This window comes from Nematolebias whitei, chromosome 7 (assembly GCF_014905685.2).
Source record: "Nematolebias whitei isolate Nwh7 chromosome 7, NemWhi1, whole genome shotgun sequence".
Taxonomy (NCBI): domain Eukaryota; kingdom Metazoa; phylum Chordata; class Actinopteri; order Cyprinodontiformes; family Rivulidae; genus Nematolebias; species Nematolebias whitei.
The window spans coordinates 442,872-458,271 of NC_056504.1; the positions used below are offsets into that span (position 1 = coordinate 442,872).

The 15,400-nt window shown below is 41.7% G+C and overlaps 1 protein-coding gene across 1 annotated transcript in view; it reads right to left on the bottom strand.

Annotated features, from left to right (window-relative positions):
• Nucleotides 1–15,400, bottom strand: part of usp48 (ubiquitin specific peptidase 48) — a gene marked incomplete at its 5' end in the record, with an annotated part of 242,914 nt that overhangs the window by 216,543 nt on the left and 10,971 nt on the right. Inside the window, 1 exon segment of the mRNA XM_037678534.1 lies at nt 4,476–4,584. Coding sequence (XP_037534462.1) covers nt 4,476–4,584 — 109 coding nt within the window.

A 15,400-nucleotide genomic window follows, 5' to 3' on the forward strand; every position in this document is an offset into this window, starting at 1 on the left:
ATATATTACGTACATTACATAATAACCTACATTTGATTTGATATTTAACAACTCTTTCAGAGTTTATGTTTACCACGCAGCTCTTTAAATTAAGCTGTCGCAAATTATCTTCATGATTGAAGTGCTGTTAAGCAATATTAAGTTAGTGCTCCTTTGTACCACAGTGAAAGTCGTGGAGAGAATTTTTGACCTTGGGTGAAAAAGATGCAGCTGGATCCACAGGATGGACATCATGGCCGATAATGAAACGAGGAGTGTGATTCAAGTTATAAAGCTGTGGTGTGCCGTAAACTTGTATTATGGAGACTGACACATGCAGATCAATCTCCAGCAAGCTTACAGAACACCACAGATTTATAACTTTAATCCCAGATTCCTTTTTTCATTGAATTGTGTGTGCTCCTCGGATGATTAGCGAAACGTCTTCAGTTTTAAAAAAAGTCCTGTGGTTTTGTTTTTATCTGTTTTGGGGGGGATTTGCCGTGTCAAGGATAACTGAGAATCTTCACCAGCATTGTTACAGGTAAAAAACAATTACTTCACTTATCCTACACTATTGACGTAAAAAAACACTGTAAGCACTTCACTTTTGATGATCAGATGGAAGCTCAAGACTTGAAAATGTTTCTTTTATTAGAAATAAAGACCTGTACAAAAAAAACCAATTATACACTAATTATATATGCAAACTTAACAAGCTACGTTTGGCTATTTGTGGGCTTACCTTGCAGGATCTACATTTCTATAGATCAACTATGATCTACTCTAAATATTTTTAAACATGTCTGTTTGCCATGGAACGGGCAATGGATTCCAGCACCCCAAGGAGTGCCTGACTGAAAGCAGCACTCTGTTCAGCCTCCTGCCTTCGCTGTGCTGCTTCCTCTCTGCGAACATCTGCTTCCTCTCTCCTCAAGGCCATCTCCTCCCTCCTAATTGCCTTCTCCTGCTTCCTCGCTGCTGCAGCTTCTTCTTGCCTTGCTTTTTTGGCATCCTCACAAATAAAATGGAAGTGTTTCTCTCTCTGCTTCTGGTTCATCTCCTCTTGTTCTGTGTGCGCAGAAACAAAGCTCTCTGCTGCACTTGTTGATCTGCGCTTCCTATTGCCTAGGAATAACACACAAGAAAATGGCTGTTAGATGATGAAGTACAGGTAGAGTTTTTAAATAAATTATTTACATTAAAGTTCCTGCTAATTTCAAAAGGTGTTTGTTTACAAGATCAGAAATGATTCTGTTCATAAAGCAGTCTAGTACTTTAATGATAGTAAGCAGGTGGGCATAAATAAACTACATGTAGTCATTTACAACGGTTTGTGCTAATTTAGAAAAAGAACAGAGCATCGTTAATCTGAACAAAAATCACTACACCCTGTATAATTTCAATAATAAACTTCATAAATGAAAGTTTAAGTAATAAATGAATAACTAAATTTAGCATTTATCCATTACAACTGAATAAACAAGTAGTTTGAATACATGCAAGGTGTTTTACAACAAAAACAAAACAACATTCATATCGACACGATCAATGTGATGTTAAACACGATTGTTGCTTCTTACCTAGTAACGGGTGCTGTTCGGTGCCGCTCTGCTGCGTGTTGCCCGATGGTGTGGATGTGCCCGGTGGCGTGGATGTGCCTGGTGGCATAGATGTACTCTGTGGTGTAGATGTACTTGGAGCTGGTGTGGTCGGGAAGGGTCAGAAGCGGGGAGGATTGGACAGTCAAAAGCAGAATCTGGCGAACCTTCATCTTCAGTGGGACTTTCTGCATCAAAATAAGAGTGGAAAAACAGCAACAGAGTACAGTTAGCAATGATGCTAACTAATGACGACGTAACCGCGTCTGCCTCGTTTGTTCAGAGTACTTTCAGAAAACGCAAAGAAACGGTTGCATGAGGAAAAGGAAATATGCTTAAAGTAAATAAAATACACTCACCATCAACTATTAGTTTTTTAAGCTTTCCTCTTTGCTTTGGTGTGCGATGGAAGCCCTGCACCGCCATCTGCGCAGACACCTCTTGAAAAATCTTTTCATTTCGTTTCGTTCCATCTAGCTCGCGCTGCACTTGTTCATCGGCCAGCAAACAGAGAAATGCCTGAACTTCAGCATTCGACCACGGTTGTGCCATGATTATTTGTTTTACCTTATAAAATATTCCAAAATAAGCTCCTCCGATTTCTTGTTGTCTGTTATGCGGGTGAAAAAGAAAATGGTGGATTGTGATTTCCGTGGAAGACTGAATCTCCGCCCTCCACCAATGAATACGCCCCCTGACCAATCAGTGACCTACAGTGCGCTGATGTCACAACTAGACCCTAAAAGAACCAGACCTGGGACCTCAGTGATTTAGGTCCCAAAAATGGGGTGGGTTCCACCGTTAAAGGCATTGTTGATAAATCCTGCAATCGGCCACAACTAGTTACATAGGAGTACCAAAAAGACCCGTGGATAAGGGGCTTTAGAGGCCTGTATTAGACATGAATGGGAGAGCATTCCTATTTTTAAACTGGAGAAACTGGTCTCCTCTGTCCCCAGACGTCTGTTGAGTGTTGTAAGAAGAAGGGGGATGCCACACAGTGGTAAAAATGGACTTGTCCCAACTTTTTGGGGATTTGTTGACGCCATGAAATTTGGAAACAACAGATTTTTCACTTAAAATGAAACATTCTCTCAGTTTAAACTTTTGATCTGTGATTTGTGTTCTATTCTGAATAAAATATTAGATGTTGGCACCTCCACATCATTGCATTCAGTTTTTACTCACAATTTATTTAGTGTCCCAACTTTTTTGGAATCCGGTTTGTATGTATATTAATTAATACGCAGTACTTTTGTGTTTTTTATGTTTTTAAATTTTATGAAACACAAACCTTTAAGATTTAATGACAAATTTAAACAGAACTTTTTCATATCTACAGCTGATTGTGAAAACAGTTTCAGTGATTACAGCACAGTGGAATATGTTTTGCAATTTTAACATGAACCTTGTGCATATTTGTACATAATAAAAATCAGCGTTTCCCCTACCATTAGAAAAGTGGGGTGCCCCAACCCATCAACAGAACTGAGCACGCCGCCTACCAATCCGAACTTTATTGTAAATATCTATACTAAAATGGAAAATAGATGGGTTTAAAGCTGGAAGGGGAGGCAAAAAGTTTTAGGATTTGGGATTAGGTTTACAAGTTACAGCTCATGAGTTACTCCATTAGAGCATCTCTGACTGAGCATATTGTTCAATAAAGCCAATAAATCCTCCATTTTGGCTGAGTAACTTTTCAGGTTTTTCTTCTTAGCATGTTTAGTGGTGTCTAGTAAATAGCTTAAGCAACCACTACCGCCACCAGCTGGTAAGGCGAGTTGGATTCTGGACACGTGCAGAGAATGTGCAGAGAATGTGTGCGATTGCACAGGCGCGCAGCTTAGAGGGAACAGATGTTAACTGAATGTGTGAGGATGGGGAGGTATTAAGGATGTGCAAATATATTTATATAAATCTGGAGGTTGCAAGGTTGTTTATGAATATATAAGGAGAAAAACATTTTGCATTTTTATTGTATCTAGATTTTTAAATTGTTTGTATTTTAATGTATAGATTTTATTATATTAATTTGGAGGTTGTAAGGTTGAGTACATGTATATGTAGGCAGGAATATGTAGGTACTCTTACTGTATTTAGATTGATCGATTGTATGCATTTTAATGCGTAGAAATCCCCAACCAGGGACTGGAGTTGCGAATTAGCAATAGCTATATATATACTCTTTGTGCAACACATCAGTCACAGACTTGTTCTGTTCTATGTTTGTGTGCATTGTCCCGGTCAAATAAACTAATGGTAATAATAATAATATTGGATCATTTTCCTCAATAAATAAATGACCATGTATAATATTTTTGTCTCAATTGTTTAACTGGGTTCTCTTTACCTACTTTTAGGACTTCTGTGAAAATCTGATGATGTTTTAGGTCATATTTATGCAGAAATATAAAAAATTATAAAGGCTTCACAAACTTTTAAGCACCCCTGTAAATACTGACGTCCTCCAGATTTTTGATTTCTGGTACTTCTTTAAACAGAAATGCAAACAGAAGTTGCACCTGATGTTTCAAGAAGGATCTGCAAACTCCATCTGTTGTGCTTACAAACCAAACAATTTGTGCTTTTGAATGATGCTGAAACTGTTTTTTTATCGTTTTGACTAAAATTAGGTACAAGAAATGCTATTCAAACTTGGAGAAATGAAACATTTTTCACATTTTATTTGGTTTGGTCATTTGTCTCTACAAACCTGCCTAAAGTGACCAAAAGGTTTTTTGATTCCACTGCTTGTGCTTTAGTAGTTAAAATGATTCCACTGCTTGTGCTTTAGTAGTTAAAATAAGTGAAATGTTGGTGTGCAGCAAGCATAACCTTAAAAAAGAATTGAGACTGGTTTGGTGGAAAATCCCACCGGGAAATGAAAATTACCTTTAGGAACTCTGTGATGCACTCAGCAAGATTTTTGTGGCCCTGAATGTTCAGCTCCAACTCATAGAACCGGGATGGACGTGCAGAAGATCGTCCACACTGATTACATCTGAAAAATAGTCAAACCAAAACAAATTACATTAAATTTGTTGATAATGTTTAACAGATTTGAAAACAGGAGTACTGCATAAGACACATTATGCATCCATCGAAAAAATCTTTACTGCACTACCGCAATCTTGAGCAACCCTTTTTTTTTAATTCATAAATTGTGACTCTGGAATGACACAAAAATAAATAAATAAATTGCAGGCTGTTGCTTTTCTTGTTTAACCTTATTTACTAATGTTGTTTTTGTCATATCAGAGAGTCAGAGTCAGATTTTCTTTATTGTCATTCGCACCTCATGTGGTACATGTGGTGGAGCGAAATTATGTACACGGGGTCCCAGTTACATCCAACAATAAAATGAATAAGAAAAACAGTAATAACATCTAAGATATGAACTAAGAAAAACATCAACTAAATATACACTAAGCACTCATAACATAAAACATTGAACATCAGCACAAACATGAACATGAGTCTGTGAGCAGATGTGCACGCATGAACACATCAACATTGAAACAGATCAGCAGCAACATGAAACAGATCAGCAGCAGCAGCAACAATATGCAGGTTAACACAAGGTCAACAATACAATGAAATGATCAGGATGAGAAGAACCAATTCGACTCGCTAAAAACAACAAAAACAAACAAACAAGAAATACTGAAGCATGTAATAAGGGTACCAAAAAGTGAAAAAGAAATATATTTACAAGGTCCAAAATAAATATGATAAAAGGAAGGCAAGGGAAGAGAAAGGAAGTCTGAGATCATCATCATTGTATGTTTCCATACAATGGCGAAATTAGTTCTCTGCATTTAACCCATCACACCTGAGATACACCCAGTGGGCAGCTATGGAAGCGCCCGGGGAGCAATTGGGGATTAGTTGCAGTGGCAGCTCATCAACAGAGGACACACGGGCGCCACTCACCATTTTACATTGAACACTTTAAAAAAATTAAATAAAAATGAAATCATAAAATAAAAATGTTTCAAAATATATGTACTTTTTTTGTTGTGTAAGATAAATAACTTATAGTTAATGATGTATTAAGTTGTGTCTTTCAAAACCGTTGTGTGATTGTTGACGTATTTCCGGACCCTGGGGGAGCAAAAATCTAGTCCATAGACTCTTGTTAAAAATTGCACATGCACAGTTATTCCGATTCGATAGAAGAGATAGGGAGAATCTTGGCACACCACTCTAGCGCCCTTAACCGGCGCAGCATATGGATGGAGCTTCCGGTGCCACTGTCCCGGTAAGATTTATTAATTTTTTTTTTTTTATTTGTCCCAGAAAAAAATTGTGCAGTGACACTCACTAGTCACAACTGTTACTAGACTATGTTTGAAATATTATTTAGCTGTCAGCAGTGCATTTTAAAGAGGCGACGCATTAATTTTAATCAGGCAGATAATTGGTCGACTACGACCCATTGAATTTGGCGCTGGTTGTGGACTGGAGGCGATGTGAAAAATTCGAATGGCAGTCATTAATGTGCCTTATTGAAAAATTATTTACACGTAGCTGTCGGTTCATTTAAAAGAGGTGCAGCAATCATTTTGATCTGGCAGATATGGAAGACCTTTGTTTTCAGGTCTGTTCTGTTTATGGGTTTGTTTATGCTAGCAGGGTCCTCCTGTGAGGAGAGGACTGGAGCTGACCACACCACCACCTCAAGAGACATAAAAAATTCTAATGGCAGTAATCCTCATGTGCCTGCTTGCCTTATTTACTGTTTACACAGGTAAGGAATGAGTTAATAAAGCGCGCAGACATGAGCATGACTTAGCGAACCTATTAGTCTGTGATGCGTGTGTGTGCGGTAGCACGGAGCGATAACTCGTCAGTATGAGAGCTGTACTGTGAACGGTGCAGAGTTTGTGAGGCTGCTGGAGGATGATAGTTTCAGCTTCTTTCTGAATTACTGTAATTGTTCCATCTAATCGTGCTTCATGGACATTCTCTACAGCCAGTTCCAGAAGCAGACCATTGACTCAGTCTGTGTTCAGGGAGCAGCAGTTAGCAGACAACATACAAAAATTCAGGTAATTAAATTCTATGTTGTGCTGTTTAAATATTACTATTCAATTAAGTTTATTTCTATAGCTCCAAGTCACAACAGAAGTCATCTCAGGGCACTGAACAGAAACATTATAATATAAAAAATAAGTTAACAGAAACATTCATGTATAAAATAATAATTGAACATTATTTATCTGAGGAGCAGCTTTGAGTTTAACTCCATCGCAGAACTCTCATCTTGAACAAGCATGAAGGCGACAGTGGAAAGAAAAACTCCCTCATGAGGAAGAAACCTTTAGCAGAACCAGGATCAGGACAAGAGGACCATCTGCTTCGACCAGCTGGGTTTGGTAAGAACAGATACACAATGGCAGGTCAAAAATCATGTTAACATAGAATTGGTTCAAATGAAAAATATTTAATTTTAACAATTAATTTAAGAAATTAGGTCAATTTGTCCTTTAGTAGTCTAAGCTTAAGGAAGCATAATAAGCCAACCCTAACTAAAGGATTTGACAAAAAGTAAAGTCTTAAGCCCAGTCTTAAAACTGGATAATGTGTCAGTCTCACAGACAGAATCTGGAAGTTGGTTCCACAAGAGAGGAGCCTGATAACTGAAAGTTCTTCCTCCCATTCTGCTCTTGAAAACTAGGAACCGTGAGTAAACCTGCAGTCTGAGAGCAAAGTACTCTGTTAGGAAAATATGGAACAATAAGATCTGTAATATAAGATGGAGCCAGGTTGTTGAGAGCTTTGTAGGTTAGAAGAAATATTTTGAATTCTATTCTGGATTTGACAGGGAGCCAATGGAGAGAAGCTAAAACTGGAGAGATATGATCTCTCCCAGTAACTCCAGTTAAGACTCTGGCAGCAGCATTTTGGATCAACTGAAGACGTTTTAAAGAAGTATTTGGACACCCAGATAATAAACCATTGCAATGGTCCAGTCTAGACGTGACAAATGCATGATCCAGTTTTTCTGCATCAATTTTAGATAGGAATGGGGTCGATCTGATCCGGTATCGGATTCCGATACCAGCAAAACGGACGTGCCAGATTTTTCTGATCCAACCTGCAGAGATTTCCGATCCATGATACATATCTGTGTCTGCTGAAACATCTCCACATGCGATTCCCTGCGGCTGCTCTGCAAGTTGGCTTCCAACTATGGAATGGATTTCCAGAGGCGTGTCTCATGAAACCCAGAGTAATAAGACCCGTGACACATTCAGGAAATCCATTTCACAGTTTGCAGCCACATAAAATGGCTGGCCTTTCCTGACGTTGCACGTTCGTGGAAAGACGTAATGTGTCACTTCCTGTTTCTCTGCTGAAGCTCGAGTGAATTGTTTGCTCAAGTTGTCTTTTGTTTTCCGGATTTATGTCATTTGCACAGTTTTTCCATTCTAGTTCACAAACACACTTAGTACAGTTGTTTTTCTACTGTTCGATAGTGCTTTAAACACCTATTATCAATCAACACTTCTCGGTTTTTGTTGATGTTTTGGGATATGCTAGCTCTTGCTAGCTTTAGCTTAGCAGGGCTTCTGCTTCTCTCCCAGTTTTCTCTTGCTCCATGTGTCAAATGTCTAGCTACTCCTCTGCCTCCTTTAGTGGTACTCATACATGTAACAAATGTAGTCTTATGGTAGCTTTGGAGGAGAGGCTGTCTGAACTGGAAGCTCGGCTCAGCGCTGTAGAAAAACCAGTAGCTAGTCAGGTCCCCTTAGACAGCACAGAACCACAGAGACTAGCTCCCGTTAGCGGTCCTCCAGCAGACCCCGAGCAGACGGGACCACAGGCCGGCTAGGTGACGGTCCGGAGGAAGCACAGTGCTAAGGCTAAGCCCCCAGTTCACCACCAAACCAGTCACGTTTCTAATTGATTTTCCTCTCTCAGTGACACACCCACTGAGAAGCAGACCCTGGTTACTGGCAGCTCCATAGTCAGAAACGTGGCTTTAGGGACTCCAGCGGCCATAGTTAAATGCATTCTGGGGGCCAGATCAGGCAACAGAATCTTATCTGAAACTGCTGACTAAGGCTAAGGCTAAATACAGTAAGACTGTTATTCAAGACGAAGGTAATGACACCCGGTTACGCCAATCGGAGGTCACAAAAATTAATGTTGCTTTGGTGTGTGACTTTGCTAAAACCATGTCAGACTCCGTAGTTTTCTTTGGCCACCTCCCCAACCTGACCAGCGATGACATGTTTAGTCGTATGTCGTTGTTTAACCGCTGGGTGTCCAGGTGTTGTTCTGACAACGACGTGAGCTGCATAGATAACTGGAGTTCTTTCTGGGGAAAACCTGGTCTGATGCGGAGAGATGGCATCCATCCCACTTTGGACGGAGCCGCTCTTCTTTCTAGAAATATGGCTGATTTTGTTTATCCCCTAAATTATTGACAGCCCAGGGTCCAGTCCAGGAAGCAGAGTTGTAGTCCTCCACACCTCTCTGCTGCTTCTTCCCTGTTACCCACCCACACCCCCATTGAAACAGTGTCAAATCGCCCACGGCTCAAATTAAATAAACCAAAAATCAGCTCTAAAAATATAAACCATAAAAATCTGATTAAAATAAACACAGTGACTTTATCAGAACAAAATCATAAAATCATTAAATTTGGATTATTGAACATCAGATATCTTTCAAAGTCCATGCTCAATAATCAAGGTATACAATCCAACAATTTTCAGTCAGGTCATCTGGACAGTTTTTTTTTTGTTTTCTTTTTGTGCTGAAACATTTCATCTTCGATCCAGAAGGCTTCATGAGTCAAGGAAACACGCAACACAAAACTGATTCTTCCGCCAACAGCTTACTCTAAAATAGAACAAACCAGTTATATTAGTGCTAAGATGGTCTCTTTGGCACACCCACGCTTCCGGTGCTGGCCCACTCCCAGGTTATCTGGACAGTTTATTTTCTTTTTGCATACCAGGATTATTGAGCATGGACTTTGTTGGTTTTGAACCAGTTTGACATGACTGTCAACCTGGGAGAGGGCCGGCAATGGAGGAGATGGCGTGCCAAAGAGAACATCTTAGCACCAACATAACTGGTTTGTTCCGCTTTGGACTAAAAAAATTATGCTGCCAGAGTCTTAACTGGAGTTAGTAGGAGAGATCATATCGTTCCAGTTTTAGCTTCTCTCCATTGGCTCCCTATCAAATACAGAACAGAATTCAAAATCCTATTCCAACCTACAAAACTCTCAACAACTTAGCTCCATCTTATATTACAGATCTTATTGTTCCATATTTTCCGAACAGAGCACTTCGCTCTCAGGCTGCAGGTTTACTCGCGGTTCCTAGAGTTTCCAAAAACAGAATGAAAGGCAGAGCTTTCAGTTATCAGGCTCCTCTCTTGTGGAACCAACTTCCAATTTTTGTCCATGAGGCTGACACATTATCCAGTTTTAAGACTAGGCTTAAGACTTTCCTTTTTGCTAAATCCTAGTTAGGGTCGGCTTGGGTTACCTGAGCTGTCCCTTAGTTATACTGCTATAGGCTTAGACTGCTGGAGGACAAACTGACCACATTTTTCACTCTGCTACTGTTTAGCCGGTCAAAGCAAATAACCGCTTGTCATGTGCCTGGTTCTGCTGGACGTTTCTTCCTTTTAAAAGAGAGTTTTTCTTTCCACTGTTGCCACAGTGCTTGCTTTTTTTTTCTTATACATTTTATTGTTGGATGTAACTGGGACCCCGTGTACATAATTTCGCTCCACCACATGTACCACATGAGGTGCGAATGACAATAAAGAAACTCTGACTCCGACTCAAGATGGGAGACTGCAACAAACTCAAGATTCAACTTGTCTACTGCTTCCTTAGATAGAGAACTTTACTAATAGGATTTTTTATGTACATGAATGCTCCTGTAAAGTGCCCTGTGGTGGATGCTCCTACCACCACCACATCGTGTTAGTATCTATTTTTTCTTCATATTAGTTACAGCTTATAGTCTGTTTAAGTTGGTCATTTCATTTAGTTAATGTCTGTCTGAATGGTTGACTTACACTTGTTTTTTGTTTGAGGTGCTGCTGATATAAACCAGCTGGAGGAGGAAACCTGGAGCAAACCATTTTCTGAAAGACTGAAGGGGGAGACTTGTTTCAAGTTGATCTCAATAGTTAATTTTGTCACTTAAATATTCACTTATTGTTTGTGCTAAGTTAAAGTTAGTTTTGCTTTATTTGTTTCATAGGATGCTTTAGTTAATTTTGTATTTATTTGTTCTTTGTCATGTTGTGCCTCCCTCATGTGGTAGACTTAGGTTACTCCACCTCTATTTAAGCAGCCTTTTGTTTGTTTTAAGGGGAAGGGTTTTTTTTGTGTTCAGTTAGAGTTCAGTTGACCTTAGTCAGTTTGGATCCAAATTTGTTACTTACTTTTTGATTTATTCTTGCCTTAAGTTTTTAGGCTTTAACTATTTTTTGGAAGAATTAAAACTGAAACCTTTTTTCTACTTTGAACACTTTTTTGTCCTCATTGGAGTCTGGTCCCTCACATGCCCCGAGACAACTTTGTTGTGATTTGGCGCTAAATAAATAAAACTTAAATAAATAGAATTGAAATGCTTTGACACTCTTCCACTTTGGAGTTGCCCCTGGTGAGAGGCGCCGAGCAGGAGTGGGCATAGTTATTGCCCCCCATCTTGGTACCTGTGTGTTGGGGTTCACCCCGGTGAATGAGAGGGTGGCCTCCCTCCGCCTACGTGTGGGGGGACGGGTTCTGACTGTCGTTTGTGCTTATGCACCAAACGGCAGACCAGATTATCCACCCTTTTTGGAGTCCTTGGAGGGGGTACTGGAAAGTGCACCTCCTGGGACTCCCTTGTTCTGCTGGGGGACTTCAATGCTCACGTGGGCAATGACAGTAAGACCTGGAGAGGTGTGGTTGGGAGGAACGGCCCCCTTGATCTGAACCCGAGTGGTGCTCTGTTGTTGGACTTCTGTGCTCGTCATAGATTGTCCATAACAAACACCATGTTCAAGCTTAAGGGTGTCCATATGTGCTCTTGGCACCAAGACAACTTAGACCGCAGTTCGATGATCGACTTTGTCGTCATCTCATCTGATCTGAGGCCACATGTCTTGGACACTCGGGTGAAAAGAGGGGCGGAGCTGTCCACTGATCACTACCTAGTGGTGAGTTGGCTCCGATGGTGGGGGAGGATGCCGATCAGACCTGGCAGACCCAAACGTATTGTGAGGGTTTGCTGGGAACGTCTGGCAGAGTCTCCTGTGAGACGGAGTTTTAACTCCCACCTCTGGGAAAACTTTAAACATGTTCCAGGGAAGGTAGGAGACATTGAGTCCGAATGGGCCATGTTTCATGCCTCTATTGTCGAGGCGGCTTACCGGAACTGCGGTCGGAAGGTTGTCGTGCCTGTAGCGGCTGCAACCCTCGAACCAGGTGGTGGACACTGGCAGTGAGGGATGCAGTCAGGCTGAAGAAGGAGTCCTATCAGGACTTATTGGCCTGTGAGACCCCGGAAGCAGCTCATGGGTACTAGCAGTCCAAGCGACATGCGACTCGGGTGGTCGCTGAGGCAAAAACTTGGGCACGGCTTTGAAGCAATTCTGGTCCACCATCCAGCGTCTTGGGGGGGAGCAGTACACCACTAACACTGTTTATAGTGGGGGTGGTGTGCTGCTGACCTCAACTCGGGAGGTCGTAGGTCCAGGCCAGCGGTCACTCTTTCAGGGATGAAGATGTGCACATCCTGGATAGAGAGGAACGATGGTTTGAGAGAGGAGTAAAGGAGGCCATCTTTGTGAAAAGAAATCGTCCATCGTTAAACAGGGGTGGAGGCCTCCAGGTTCAACTGTCCCCCTCTTACAATGCTGTGATTGCTAGTATCACTCAGCCCTCTGTGAATAGTAAACAGCCATCAGGTGCTAATGATCCATTGTTAGGCTGATGGTCCTTCTTGATCATGTGATCAGCTGGTTTTGGTTGTCAGCAGCAAACTGGTTGATCCACTCTGAGAAGGTGGTATTTAAGAGACTGAGCTGAAAACAGCACCTCAGACTGAGGAAGTCTCTCGGATGAGAGACGAAACGTTTCTATATTTTTTTGCTTTGTTTTGTTTTTTTGTTTTTTTTGAATGTCCAGAGGACCAGATTGAACTTTTTTGGATTTTTCTACCTGGATTATTGAGCATGCATCAGGATATTTATCCGGATGTATTTGGTCAATGCAAGATCTGTTACCAACAAAACTTTTATCCTCAGGGATTACTTTCAAGAGGACAATTTGCACTTGCTGTGCATCACAGAGACTTTGATGTCTACGGGTGAGTCCAGCGCCTTGACAGAATTCCTGCCACCAAACTGTCTGTGTTTTAACGCCCCGCGGCCATCAGGCCGGCGCGGTGGTGGATTATTAACAATATTCAAATCAACTTTTGACTGTAAACAACTGCCCATCCCAGTTTCCTGCGCCAGCTTTGAGCTGAGTGTCTTTGAACTCGGACATTCACCTCCGTCGTTATTTGCACTCGTCTACCGCCCACCTCGATCTAAGGATTTCTTAAATGAGTTTTCTGACTTCTTGGCTGAAATCACACCAAAATATGAGTATGTTTTCATTATTGGGGACTTTAATTTGCACGTGTGCTGTCCTGAGAAGCCCTTGGTTAAGGACTTTTTAGATCTATTGGACTCATTTAATTTAACTCAGCATGTAAACGGTCCCACCCAAGAGCGTGGACATACACTGGACCTTGTTTTAACTCATGATGTGACTATTAATAATCTTGTTATTGGTGATAATATTTTTTCAGACCACATGCCAGTCTAGTTTGAGTTCAACCTCCCCCATCTAACTCCTAAGTCGTGCATTCCTGCATGTAGCACCCGGACCAATAACCACTTCACTGCCACACGTTTCACAGATGTTTGTAACTCTGAAATGATAATTCAGGCCCCAGTGTTTCTCACCACCACTGAGGAGCTGACATCCCAGTTCAACTCTGTCTGCTTAAAGACTCTGGATCATGTTGCGCCTGTTAAAACCAAAAAAATCAAAACTCAGAGTAGAACCTTGGCTGAGTGACGTCACCAAGGCCATTAGGCAGCAATGTAGGAGGGCGGAACAAAAGTGGAGGAAAGACGGGCTGCAGGTCTCTTTCCAGATACTTAAAGAGAGTTGGCGCTGTTATCAGAAAGCAGTAAAAGCTGCTAAATCCAAATTCTTCTCTGATATAATTACCTCAAACTCTCACAACCCACGTGTCCTCTTCTCCACCCTAAACTCTGTTCTCCACCTCACTGAACCATCACCTCTGGAAGCCTCAACTGAGCTGTGCGACAACTTCTTACATTTCTTTTTGGAAAAAATTGCGACCACCCGGGCTCTCATTTCCCCTCCAACTCATGACCCATCCATCCCACCTCAATCTGTAGCTCCTTTTGACCATTTTGAACCCATCACTCTATCTTCTCTAGAGCAGGTCATGTGCAGCTTGAAACCTTCTGGCTCCCCCTTTGATGTGGTCCCCCCTCGACTACTAAAGGAGGTTTTTCCTACTCTAGGTCTGTCCATTCTTGATATAGTAAACAGTAGTTTATCCACTGGCGTGGTGCCAAAATCCTTTAAACATGCTGCTGTCCAGCCTCTCCTGAAAAAAACCAAACCTTGACCCCTCAGTCGTTTCCAACTACCGGCCTGTCTCCAAACTCCCATTTTTTTCTAAAGTACTGGAGAAAATAGTCGAGTCCCAGTTGAAGTGCTTCTTGGAGGATCACGCCATCTTAGAGCTTTTCCAATCTGGTTTTAAACCTCTCCACAGCACTGAAACTGCCCTGCTGAAGGTCTTTAACGACATCTTCAGATTCACAGATACCAGTGATTCTGTGCTGCTTGTCCTGTTGGACCTCACAGCCGCCTTTGACACCATCGGCCATGAGATCCTCATTGCTAGGCTGGAGCAGTGGGCGGGCGTCACAGGATCAGCCCTCAATTGGTTCAGATCTTCCCTCACTGACCGATCCTTTTGTGTCTCTATCAAGGATTTTAGTTCCGCAGAGGCAGAGCTTAAAGGGGGGTTCCGCAGGGGTCCATACTAGGTCCCCTCCTATTCTCTTTATACCTGCTGCCGCTTGGTGCTATTTTCCGGAAACACAACATGCCCTTCCACTTCTATGCCAATGACTGTCAAATTTACTTCCCCCTAAGACACAATGGTACATGCTCTATTCAACCGCTGCTCAACTGCCTGGCTGACATCAGGGACTGGATGGCTTTAAAATTCTTAAGTTTCAATGAAAAGAAGTCTGAAGTCATGTTGTTCCCTCCCAATGACACGATCACAAACCACTGCATCGACCTTTCCACTCTAACCCTGCGAGAAAAACAAAGAGTCACTAATCTGGGCGTGATAATGGACCCTTCCCTGAAACTTAACAATCATGTAAACTTGATTTTAAAATCATGCTTCTTCCAACTGAGGCGGCTGTCTAAACTGAAGCCCATATTGTCCAAAAAGAACCTGGAGACAGTAATACATGCTTTCATTACATCTAGGCTTGCTTGATTACTGCAATTCACTCCTGTTTGGTATCAGTCAGACCTCCACTGCACGACTACAACTGGTCCAGAATGCAGCAGCCCCATTTTTAACCAGTACAGGCAAAAGAGAGTGCATTACACCAGTTTTGGCCTCACTGCACTAGTTACCGGTTCACTTTCGAATCCAGTTCAAAATACTCATGTATGTCTACAAATCACTGAACAGTGTGCCCCCCCCCCCCCCCCCCCCCCCCCCCCCCCCCCCCCC